A 12,335-nucleotide genomic window follows, 5' to 3' on the forward strand; every position below is an offset into this window, starting at 1 on the left:
CATGGAAGAAACATAGAAAAGAAAAATTCAGTTAGAATCAATTTAGACACAGAGACCAGAGACGCAAAGGGTAAGGAGGACTCCCCTGTTGAGTCACAAGGTTCTGAGTGGATCCCCTTGCTTTCCAAATTCCTGATGGAGCCTAGGTGTGGCTAGATCCAATCATAGTCTCAGACTTGGACAACAGTTTATATCTAATGGAATTATATTTACACAGTTTATAATTAATATTGAGTAGCTACATGGATTAGGTAATGTTTCATTAGTATAATTCAGCATTCATCAGTCAGAGGGAGTCTGTTGCGAATAAGAGATCTCTCCACCTTGGGTAAGGAAGGATCTTTTAGTCTCGGGTAAGGAACGTCAAGCCGTGAGAGGGTGTCCCTACTCAAGGGAGAGTCACCCAGCAGGCTGTCCGGTCCAGCTGCAGTTCAGAGAGAGCTCAAATCGGGCGCATCCTGATAGTAATAGTGATAGTGTGACGTGGCTGGCTGCTAGTCAGTAGTATAGACAAGATAATGCCTTCGTTCTAGCAGTGGTATCTTGTTCTGTCTTTGGGTTACCTTACATTTTTGGGCTTTGAAACCACCTTTTGTAACACTTTTCTGAGGCACCTTCACTTCCTTGTAGGTGAGCCAGGAGCTCCCCAGCTCAGCGGCTCACACGGGCCTGGGGACTGTTGCTCCTTAGCCAGCCTGGAGCCAAGTACCGCGAGGGGTCAGGTGCATCTGTCACAGAACCTTCCCAAGGAGAGCTCTTGCTGATCCTTGTTAAAAGCAGCGGCTCTGCAAGGTAATGTAAGGAACTGTACACCTGGAGCCATCACTGCACCAGCTGCTTTGGGGAGAAACAAGGAGCCGAGCCATGCCGCACAGGGGCAGGGGGAAGGGAGAGGCTGCGTCCCTGCTCCCTGCACCCCTCCTGTGGGGTGATGGCGTGTTCATAGTCTGTTTGCACACGGGCAAACGCTTGTTTGGAGGAGACAAGAGTCCATGGGCATTTCCCACCAGCTGAATAATGGCATTTAGGGGTAAGGGAGGTGGCTCTTCCCTTTGCCAGCTTACAAAGGGGTGGGGGAAGGGGGGGCAGGTATTTCATGTGGATGTTTCAATATTACTGAAAACAGTAAGCTGCGCAAAAGTGGTTTTGTTTGGTGTTTTTTTTTTTTTTTTAAATAAGGCTCCACCGATCCATGGGACAAGTAACATTGGCAAAGCTCTGTGTAGCAGGCTGTGGTTGTAAAGAAGAGCATGGCTGATCCCTCAAGCCTGAGAGGTGCTGCAAGTCCCCTAAAAACTGCAGCAATTCAAGGAGATACGCCACTTTGAGCAATTTTCTCAGCATATTAGTGGCCTGAATGGTCGTAGAAAAAAAATTCTGGGGCCATGTAGCAACCTCAAGGATGGAGACAGGTGCGTGGCCAGAGCCATGCACAGCTGAGGAGTGTCCCAGTGGCAGCTGCTGAAGATCAAATGGGGACCTGCCTGCCCCCCAACTCCAGCGGAATTGGAGACAAGGGGCTGCAGAAGGGCAGAGCCTGTGCCACCCCCCGAGTCCTGACGGCTCGGCAGGAGCTGGGGCTTTGCCTGGGTGAGGGCTGCAGGCCTGGGCCATGGCAGCACTGGGGGGGCACGGGGCTGCGCAGCCACTGCCTGGAGCCACTTCCTTTGCATCGGGGGGCTGCGAGGGAGCGTCCCCCCCACGCCGGGTTATTGCTTCAGGCTGTTGGGGAACGCCCCGCGCTTGGGGTTAGGGCAGAATTTTTATTATTCCAGTACTAAATCCCACCCTTGAGGCAGTGCCCTGAGCAGTGCTCCCCGGGCCCTGACACCACCTGGGTTGTTGCTAGAGCGCAGCCCCTTTCGCCCCGCCAATGCGTGCCTCAGTTTCCCCGTGGCCACCCCCGGCACGGCCCCTTTAAGGCGGCCGCCTGCCGCCGCGGCGGGCGGGGTGGGGTTTGGCCGCGGGGGCAGGCGGCCCCCGCCCGCGAGTGGCGGGGCCGGAGCCACTTCCGGTGGCGGGCCGGAAGCGGGGGTTAGCCCGTGGCCTGAGGGAGGGTGGGCCGCGACGGGCGGTGGGCACGTGGCGGGCGGCAGCGGGGGAGGTGAGCGGGACGGGACTTCCCCCCCCGGACCGCGCCGCCGCGTTTGCCGGGGGGGCCTAGTGCCGCTGGGGTTTCCCTTTGTTTCGGCGCCGCTCCCCTCACGCCCCTGAGGGGCGGTGCGGGACCCGCTGGGCCGGCCCGGGCCTGCTTGGCGGGAAGCAAGCGGTTCAGCTCTGGGCTCCGGTCCCTTTTGGGGTGGCGGGCCCGGGCAGGGCTGCTGGGGAGGGGGAGCTGCCGAGGAGCTATTGGCGTCACGGGGAGCGGCTGCGGCGCCTTAAACCGGGAAAACGAAACTGCCTTGGCTCGAGCGGCCCGGCGGCGGGTGCCGGTACCCGTCGGTGCGCGGTCGTTGGGACGCGGCGGGCAGCGGAGCGTTACGAGCAAAGGGTTCAGTGCGCGGCCGGGGGTTTGTGTGTGTCGCTGCGCGCTTGTTAACCTGCGTAGATAAGTTTTTACACTTTGTGGTAGGAAAAAGGTGCGATAGATACTCTCTTGCCCGCATTTGCGTGACGGGATTCAGGTGTGAGCCATACTTGCCACCTCAGTAGATGTGTGTTTATGTTACTCTAAATACCAAAGTAATTCTTAGGTCTATAACACGTGAACTGAACCGCTTTCCGATGTTTTACCGTTTTGCTCTAGATCTTTGGAACACCGTCATCATCATCAAGCCTTGGTCACCAGGGGATGGATTATTGAAGATAACAGCTTTGCTGTGCTGTGCTCGAGGGCATGTATGGCTGAGGGTGTCAAGCCCTCCTTCCCTGGCTGCAGGGCAGCACCCTTCTCTTTCCCACCATGTGACCTGGCACACCTGCACATCAAATAACTTCTTTTCCAAAGGTAAATACTGTATTCCCCCCCCCCCCCCCCCCCCGCCCATGTGCATGTATGGTTGGGGAAACGCATGATCTTGCTTTATCTAGATTTCTCCTGCATTTTTTGTTACGCTGAATAACAGAAGCAGCTACCATCTTTCCTTTTACCACAGTTAGTTCAAGTGTTCATGGTTTTTCTAGTATTCTGTTGAGTTTTTCAGACTAGTAGGATCCGAGATGACTGTATGGCTGCTTAGTGAAGAACTTTTATTTTTAAAAGGAAGCAATCCGTAGTGAGAATTTTATGATGTTTTCTAACTGTAGTAATAACGAAGACAGGAAAGTTCTATATAAATATTCTTTGCTTTTGACAGCAGGGATTTGTTGACCTATACATTTTAGCAGTAGATTAAGGAAAAAAGCTAATTAAATTTTGTGCTTTATTAAATCTAGATCCCACAGATGTCAGTAAAGCAATATAATGAACTTTAGCATTGTAGTTCTGGAAAGTATGTGTTTAAGTGTGCAAGAGGGTTTTTTTAGCATGTAAAGTGAATTTTCACATGTTGTTTCCTAGGCCTAGGGTGCAAATTATGCAGTTTGACTTCTTGGTGCTTTACTCTTAATGTTTGCCATTCAGCAGGCATTTTTCTGTAATGTTCATTTAATGCTTTAATCTGTGTTTCTTGGTTTTATTGCGTGGCACCTGTGTGATACAAGAACATTGTATACTGCTAATGAAACTCATCACACTTGAAAATTAGGTACTGTTGTGGCTGAAAGGAATGTATTTTTCCACTTTCAGTCTTTGGACTTCTGTTAATTCCTTCTCTTTTCCATCCAAAGAATGAGCACATGTCGATGGTGTACACCTAGTGGTTCTGACACCACTGAGTTCCTGAAGAGCTATGCTTCTAAACAGTTGCCCCTGGAAGATTTTGAAGGATCCAATGATGATCTCTGCTACTGCTTGGAGTGTGTGGTTGAATACCACAAAGCAAGGGAGAAATTGCCAAGGTTGCATGAGGTAATTAATAAAAGACTTCGGCTTTTGCTCATTACTGAGCAGGAGGACTCAGTACTGAAAGAAAACTTCATAAGAGGCTTCTGTGGTCTAGCCTCAGTGTAGGGGGGGAGTTTGTGCAGGGGTTGTGGTTTTACTGGTTTTTGGGAGTAGGGTACTTTGTTTTTTAACTGCTTTTTTTATATTGAGTTGCAAAGAACTGATGGTAAAACAAGATGACCTATTGTTTTGCATATCACTAAATTAGCAAGAACTAAACCAGTAGGGGGAAGTTGCCGACTAGACATGGTAGCTTGAACTTTATTCATGCTGTGATGGTTTGATGTCTGAAAAAAAGAACACCTGCCAAACAAATTAACAGCTCTTTTTTCTTTAAAGTATTTTCTTCTTCTCTCTCTTCTTGGGTTTGTTTTGTTTTGCTTTCATTTCTCATTCGTAGTTTTCTGTGATGCTCAAATTTTGGAGAGGCTGATCTTGTAAGCCTGTGAGATTATGCGATTAAAACCAAAAAAGTTAAAAAGCCTCTTTATTTTGTTATAAGGCTTTTGTAATTCTCCCTCATTAGTGTCCAATTTTCTATTTTGGAAAGCTTATTTTCCTTATGTGTGTGTATATGTAAAATGGTTATTTGTAGCTAATTGGTCATATTTCAGACATCTAAAAAGTTGCTCTTTAAATTAGTCAGCTAGATTTCTGTGGAGGGCAATCCCATCTGAGCTTAGATTGGAAATAAGTGGAGTGGCTGGACTGCTGAAAGTTCCTTTCCGTATCTGTTAATTGTAGGAAATAACCTTGGTAGTGTTCAGTGAGCTTGTCCTGGTTTCAGCTGGGTTGGAGTTAATAATTTTTTCAGGAGCTAGATACAGTGCTGTGTTTTGGCTCTGATGTGAGACCTTTCAGTTCCTTAGGCCTTGTTAGTGAAAAGGCTGGAGGGGCACCAGGAATTGGGAAGGGGCACAGCCAGGGCAGCTGACCCGGCCTCACGCTTGGTGTATGTACCTGGCGGGGGTGGCCAGGATGGGCAGGTCATTACTCAGGGACTGGCAGGGTATGGTCGGTGGGTGGTGAGCAGTTGCATTGGGTACCAGGTGTTTCTTCCTTTCCCTCTGGATTTTCTTTCCCTTCCTCTTTTCATTATAACTGTTATTGTCATTATTGTTATTATTTTTACTCTGTTTCAATTATTTAACTGTTCTTATCTGAACCCTTGGGTTGGACATTCCTTTCCAACTCTGCTCCCCATCCCTCAGCGGTGAGGGACTGGGGAGTGAGCGAGTGGCTGCGTGGTAGTTATTTACCAGCTGGGGTTAAACCATGACAGAGCTGAATCCCCTACAAAAATTCAGTAAGTCAGTCTGTTTGCATTGTTTATGTTCACTCCCTTCCACTATACATTGAGAAATACATGAGAAGGCGAGATGCTAAACTTGCTTTTCCCACTTTCCTGGTTGTTTTTCGGTATCGTGCAATTCTTTATATTGGTCAGTGGAACGAAGTTTTGTGACTAACCTATGGCCTGAGATAATTATTGAATGGTTTTTGGATATTTAACAGTTTTAAAAATGCTTCTGGTTTGAATGCCTCTCTTATAAAAATTACTTCGTAATCTTAACTCTGAAGCGAGAGTTTTGCTGATTTGCACAATCTGGATTCCCCATGTCAAGACTTCATTACTTCACACCACACTTGGAAAGAAACTTCAAAATGAAATTTTAAGTTTTGGAAGTCTAGTTAAGGTTTCTGCATGTGGTAATAAAGTCCTTAATCACTTTCTTCACAAGTGCAGTTTGATTAGTTTGTTTTCCCTGCTGAATAGGTCCTGTGGGAAGTTGGAAACCTCCCGTCTTGTTGCCCACATTGAGAAATCCATGCGAGAAGAAGATGGAGAAGATGATGAGTTGTTTATAGTGGATGAGAATGGAGAGACACCACTGTCTGGTTATGTGGGCCCAGATTTTGAGAATAACCCTACGAGTGCCCCTCGTAGAAAAACTGAAATATCCATATCTGCTGCTGCATGATAAAGTCAGTATGTATCTTACTGTATACAGTTGGAAGAGAATGGTACTGTTTCTACTGAAGGAGGTGAAAATAACAAATAGTAGTTAAACTGAAACCACTGTGTGTGTGTATATGTATTTTACATTTATTTTGACACTGAATAGTGCGGGGTTTTGTTGTTTTGTGATCATATAAATTATTCCTTACTATAACAGTGTTTTATCCTTTTAGGTGAGCTGTGTGTGGAAGTGCTCTGTAGAATGGAACAAAGTCACAACTCCTTTCAGGTCTTTGAGAAATATCCAGGAATTTATCTCTTTTTGGTGCACCCGAATGAAGTGGGTAAGTTACTTTTTCTGTTCCACTAAAACTTTGTTTTAAATAGCATCAGAACAGATTCTTATTTTCAATAGCAAGAATGTGAAAACAGTAGCATTCATAATTTTAAGTGTTTGATTTTCTGTATTTTTTCTTTATATATGAAAATGAGATTTCAGTAGGAATATAGTTACGCTTGCTGAAGCAGAGAAGACTCTTCGAGAATCACTTTACTTTTTGCATTTTAGTCAGCCGAAGTTACAAATGTTCAATCAAACTGTAAATTTCCGTCCGTTACTCCAAACAGAATTCTTCTCAAATGGGCCAGAGTTTGTAATTTAGTATATTAATCCTCTTCTCCTTCCTGTTCTTTCTTCAATCCTAGATGCTTTCATATTTCAGTAGTACTCAGAACCTTAAAAATTGAAAAAGAGAGAATAGTAGTTACTTGCAAGAAGAGGTGTTCAGGCAGTGCACTTCCTCTTAAATTGTCGCTGAATTTTGTCATTACAAGGAGGCAATGTTGATTTTTAATTGATTTGGGTATTATGTGGTGGAACAACTCAAAACTGCAGATTTTTTTTTTTTTTGGTTTGTGTCTGAATCCATATGGGATATTTTTAATAGTTGAACAGTCAGAGATCAAAAGTTCATTTGAAAGTGTAAACAGGAGAGCTCCCTTCTTTCTGATATTTAGAAGTGTCAGCTGATCTTGTTATCATTTGTGCTAGTGTACATAGCAGAGATTGCTCTCATTTTGAATCCAGTCTCTTAAGAAACTAACAAAAAGAAATTTTGGAATGCTGGTGGTGTCTAGATTGATAGGGTTGAGAGGCTTTGCAATTGCAGTTGTTACCAACACTTCTATTTAAGGTTAAAAGGATTTGAGGGATTACAAAAAGACCTGAGAGTCTCAAAACAGTACAGATGTGTGCCTGTGTTTTTGCATTGTTTTGAAGATGATGTATAATCCAGCAAGAAGACTGTTCCTTCAAACTACATATACACATCCTAGAAGTGAAAACTGGTATCAATAATAAGGAAGAGTACTGACAAACAGTGATACACAGAACACTTAGGAACATACAGCCTGCTGCAGTTGGGCAGGCCTGTTGGACCAGTGACTTCTGGTTTCGTGCACCATGTTAATACTGAAGGGAGACTTGAGTGCCTTCTTTTCATGACTTTAGAAAAGGCCCTGTGTGGTATGTTTATCTGTAAATTGAATTCAGATGTGTAACTCCAAAGGAGTATTGAATTGTAAACTCAGCTGGGCTGCTTGTTTATATTGTGAGAGTGTGTGTTTGTACCATCTTTTTTCCACCTCATTTGATGCAGCTTTGGAAAGTCAGGTTACATTTGCATGGCTGGTGAGCAGGTTGTGGCTTGTGCCATTTCCAAGACTGGCTTAGTGAAACACCAACACGGAGTACAAAATTTCAGGTTGTCCTAAGAAACAGTAGAAGGTTTAATAGTATTGTACTTCACACTTGCTCAAACTCTGAAGCTTTCTCAGTAGGTCAGAGAACGATATTTCACCAAGGCAAGAAATGACAAGTGTCCTGTGCTGACAGCACAACTTCACATCTGTTGTTACAGTAGTAGTATACAGTTATCCAAATAGAAAATGTTGGTCAGTGATGCTTAAACAATAAAAAGCAAACACAAACTCAATACTACCCCCTGTGTCACATGAATCCCAAAGAGTTTTATGCGTAACTATTATCCTGAATTTTAACTTTGTTACGTCTTGTAGGTATACAAGCCTTTTTCTAAGGTTATTTTGGAAAAAAACTCTTACTTGCAATTATGAGACCTTACTTTAGAAAAATATACTTCTGGTCCAATTTGTAGCAGCAGTGATTCCTCATCTTACAGCATTGTGATTTTAATTTGTTCTTTTCATTAATTAACTTTTGTTTCAATCCTTTAGATTCGTCGATGGGGCCATCCTAACAGCAAGGAATTTAGGGAAGGTTGACAGGGATGATTATTATGACTTACAGGAAGTGCTGACTTGCTTGTTCAAAGTTATTGAGTTGGGGCTCTTTGAGAATCCAGATATTTACGGCTCTTCAATGATTGAAAAGGGTAAACTCATCCTTCTGCCATCTCATTTTTATGATACTGCTAACTACAAGAACTATTGGCTAGGTGAGTATAATCAGAAATGAATTTGTATGTATAGTCTTTCCCATCTTGTAAGCACCTTTTTCAAGTTAGAGCTCTGTTACTTCATAGGTGCTGTTTATTTTGGGGGCATGTCAAATGGGAAGATAGAACGTTTGCACTGCAGTAGCATAGATAGTGTTTAATTAGTTTCATGCTGCTGCTAATCTTTGGGTCAAGTATTACACTGGTAATGGCATTTGGAAAATGGTCCATGATTTGGTGAAAATTAGAACAGTTTTTTTGCAAATATATGGACAGGTTGCTTTTTTTTTTTTCTTTTTGTAGGGATTTGTATGTTGCTAACAGTGCTGGAAGAACAAGCTATGGACTCCTTGTTACTGGGCCCAGACAAACAAAATGATTTCATGCAGTCTATACTTCACACCATGGAGGCAGAAGCAGCTGGTAACTAATTTTGATACTGAGATTAAGACAGTTCAGAGCTTGCTTTTCATCTTTATCAAACTTCCTTGTTTAATTGAGTAAATTCTTAGTAGTGTAATGCTAAGGTGATGTTAAGCAAGGCTTATCTTCTGGAAGATGGCCATTACTGCACAATATTTGGGCAATACTGACATGGTATTCAAGCTCACTCTTCAGTGGAGGAGGGATGGTGGTGCTTTGCGTAAGGCTGACTTAGAGGTGTTGAGAGGACAAATCTATGATTTCTACCATATTGTTTTCATTTAATGTACAGGTTTTACGAGAATGCACACTTCAGTGTGGCATGAAGTTTGAGTTTTGAGTCCTAAGATGAAGAAATGCTGCCTTCTGAGTTGCCGCAGCTTGCTTAAAATTTGACTCTTTTGTCCATCTGTTTGAGGGAAGCCCTTTTGCAGTTGGGAATTTAGACTTCAGAACTTAGACTGGTAGCTCTTGGGCTGTTCTTGTAGGCCATGTGCCATGGCATAGCCTGGGAATGACACGTGAGCTCAAGACCAGGGCTGCCTTTTAAATGACTAGATCTTTATAAGCCTAGTACATTTATTGAGGATATAATATTATCTGACGTGTTGGAGGAAGAACATGCTTGAAGGAAAATCAATTGCTTCTAGCTTAGAGTTGAAGTAGAAACTGTCATAGCAGTGTGAGTTGTATCCACTTTTTAGAACAGTAGTGCAAAAATCTGTGTGGAAGAATCAATTTCACAGAGCTGGGAAATGTTGGTAATAGTTATTCAGGTTGCTGTTGATTTAAGACTGTGTGCGGAGCAGTGTCCATACAGATAAACAAGTTTGACTTTTTCTATTCTTTTTCTGAGTTCGAAAGTATAGTTGTAACTTACTAGACTGTGTATCTTTTAATGTTAGTATTTAAGAAAAATCAATGAAAACCAACTACTCTCAACTTCAGCTTAGCGTACGAATGTCCAGGACTCTTGCATTTCAACTCTCCCCAATATTACTGTTATGTTTCAGATGATTCTACTGACCCCTTCTGGCCAGCGCTACATTGTTTCATGGTTATTTTGGATCAGCTCGGATCTAAAGTGTGGGGTCAGCTTATTGATCCTGTCCAGGCCTTTCAAACCATTATCAACAGTGAGAGCTACAACAATGAAATAAAAAATATACGCAGTAGCTTTAAGAGGTCAGTTTTATTAAGAGACTAGAACAGTTTTATGATTTTAATACCAGGTAGTGTACTAGCTTGGTCTTGGTTTTCTTGTCAGTGCTGCCTTAATTTGTGTTGGGGGAGGGACGTGGCAAGTAAAAAAAAAAAATCTTATGTTGCCAACTTCAAGCAATGAAAAGATGAAGTAGGTCCCCCAAGCTTGTGAGGTTCTTCTAAAAAATACATGCTTTTTGGCTACCGTGATGTCGGTTACACTTTTCAGGATATTTTTTTTTTCCCCTGAATCAGGAAGGCTGCTAACTGTTCAGTGTTTGTTTATTGCTATAATCAATTTGCACTTTAATGAAGATTGCCGTGTCTGAGACTCTTGGTAAAGTTATGGGATTTTTGGTGGCTAACAGTTTCAGATTTTACTGTAGTTCCAGATGACAACTGATTTGAGTTTACTTTCAGCTTTTGTAAAGACTTAAATGTTTCTCAAGATTAGATTTAATCAATGGTACTGTATGGTCTTAAAAATTTTACTCCTTTTGCAGATATATTCCTTTCAGGGAGGCTAATAAAGTGAGATTCGTGGAACTGTCCTTTAATAGCTTGGATAACGGTGAACTGCTGAAAGGAAGTGCTTTAATACACATAGGTTTTGGAAGGTTTTGTCTTGATATACTTATATCCTGATAAAATGGATTTTGTGGATCACTTCTGAGTGACAATATTGTCCATATTTAACAGAAAGTTAATTATGTGAAGTGTTTATTCAGTGCAGAAGTAGTTGGTTAGTACACTGTTAGGAAGTGTGGAAATCCCTTCTATGGGAACAGAATTTTGTTACGTAAATTTGAACTCCCATATTTTGGCAGATTGTCCCTTTTAAGGATTTCTGTCAGAATCCAGGCCTCAAGACTTCAGGAACACCTTCTGTTTTGGAAAACTGGAATTGTGCCAAATTGTAAAAAGTTGGTGGAAAACAGTACCTGGATAACTATACCAGTTGTTTACTGTTTTCCTGTCATATATTTTGATTCAACTTTGACTGACAATGTCTTAAATGTTCAGTATTTTTATATGTTATGGATAGCTACAGATACATATACATGGAATGCTTTAGATAGCTGAGGAATGCATGTTAAAGGGAGACTTTCTTCAGTTAAATCAGCTATTTGAGTGTTGTGTTCAAATAGTTGCATACAAAGTTTATGAGTATGCAGCCCTGTTGAGCTGCATTTATGCATAGAAAATTCAAAGAAAATGGAGTTCTTCTGGGTCTCTGTTCTAGGTAGTCAAATCCACGGCTCAGTAGAAAGCTTTTTCCTGAGGCCATCTCTTCCCCCCCCCCCCCTTCTCTTACAAGCAGGATAGAACAAGCTCTACCATTTTAAATATGATATCTCTTCATCGGTATGTTTCATCACAGACAAGTTCTAATAGTCAGATGGTCAGTATCTGAAAAGTGAAATTCGTGTCTTGGCTGGTTGGCTTTCTTATAGTTTTAGTTAGTTGTGTGGAACCTATAATGATTTGTATTTCTTTTTAGGACAAAATCTGAACCGGAGTGGGACTACGATGATGATACGGTTACTTGCAGTCAGATTGTTTATAATTATAACACAGAAAAGCCTCAAAAGGTATTCAACCAGTATTTTACTGCCCTGTTCTTTGAACTGTGATCACTGAATGGCACTGTCAGTTTAAACCGTCTATAAAACATGGAGTGGAAGATAATTCTGTTTCTACTAGTAATGTAGTAAAGAAAAAATATACTAAATAAGGCACACAACAGTGACGTATGTTAAACAGCAGCCAGTGTGGTCACTTGTTTAACTGGTACTTTCAGGCTGTAAGAAGAACATGTTTTAGAATTAGGCCGGGATGGTATTAAAGCCCAAGAATTTGTATCAAGATTGAAACAAACATTGTTACCTCAGCGAAAATATGAATTCGGTTTTTAAAAAAGTTGCTGATTGTGTTTATGTATTTTACTTTTTGTTTCTCAGGTTTTTAAACTAATATGTTGAGTATGGAGTAGTGATGTACGCTTTGATGTACTTTCAGATATGGGACTGTTGTCTAAAATGGCACTATTATATATATGTTATAAAGCAGAATAAACATTTGTGAATGTTCTTTGTTTTGTTTATGAAATGCCTTTCAAAGGCTTTGAATGTATATTTGAGGTTAAATTACGTCAGCATAACGACATCTTTGGAGAATTTATTTTTAAAGGAAATACTACTTTACACTTCATAAGTTACAATTTAGGAGATTAGTTCCTTATACATACATTAGTTTGATTTTTTTATTTTTTGCATTTAAGTTAAAATCT

The 12,335-nt window shown here is 42.0% G+C and overlaps 1 protein-coding gene across 1 annotated transcript in view; it reads left to right on the forward strand.

Moving 5' to 3' along the window:
- The first annotated feature begins 2,166 nt into the window (after positions 1 to 2,166).
- SETX (senataxin) overlaps positions 2,167 to 12,335 on the forward strand; it is a 32,100-nt gene continuing 21,931 nt past the window's right edge. The window contains 11 exon segments of the mRNA XM_055806457.1: positions 2,167 to 2,947; positions 3,769 to 3,949; positions 5,763 to 5,774; positions 5,776 to 5,913; positions 5,915 to 5,975; positions 6,179 to 6,285; positions 6,726 to 6,738; positions 8,210 to 8,419; positions 8,723 to 8,842; positions 9,856 to 10,027; positions 11,547 to 11,637. Coding sequence (XP_055662432.1) covers positions 3,770 to 3,949; positions 5,763 to 5,774; positions 5,776 to 5,913; positions 5,915 to 5,975; positions 6,179 to 6,285; positions 6,726 to 6,738; positions 8,210 to 8,419; positions 8,723 to 8,842; positions 9,856 to 10,027; positions 11,547 to 11,637 — 1,104 coding nt within the window. The 5' untranslated portion in view covers positions 2,167 to 2,947; position 3,769.

Source organism: Falco peregrinus, chromosome 1, assembly GCF_023634155.1.
Source record: "Falco peregrinus isolate bFalPer1 chromosome 1, bFalPer1.pri, whole genome shotgun sequence".
In the NCBI taxonomy this organism is placed as follows: Eukaryota; Metazoa; Chordata; class Aves; order Falconiformes; family Falconidae; genus Falco; species Falco peregrinus.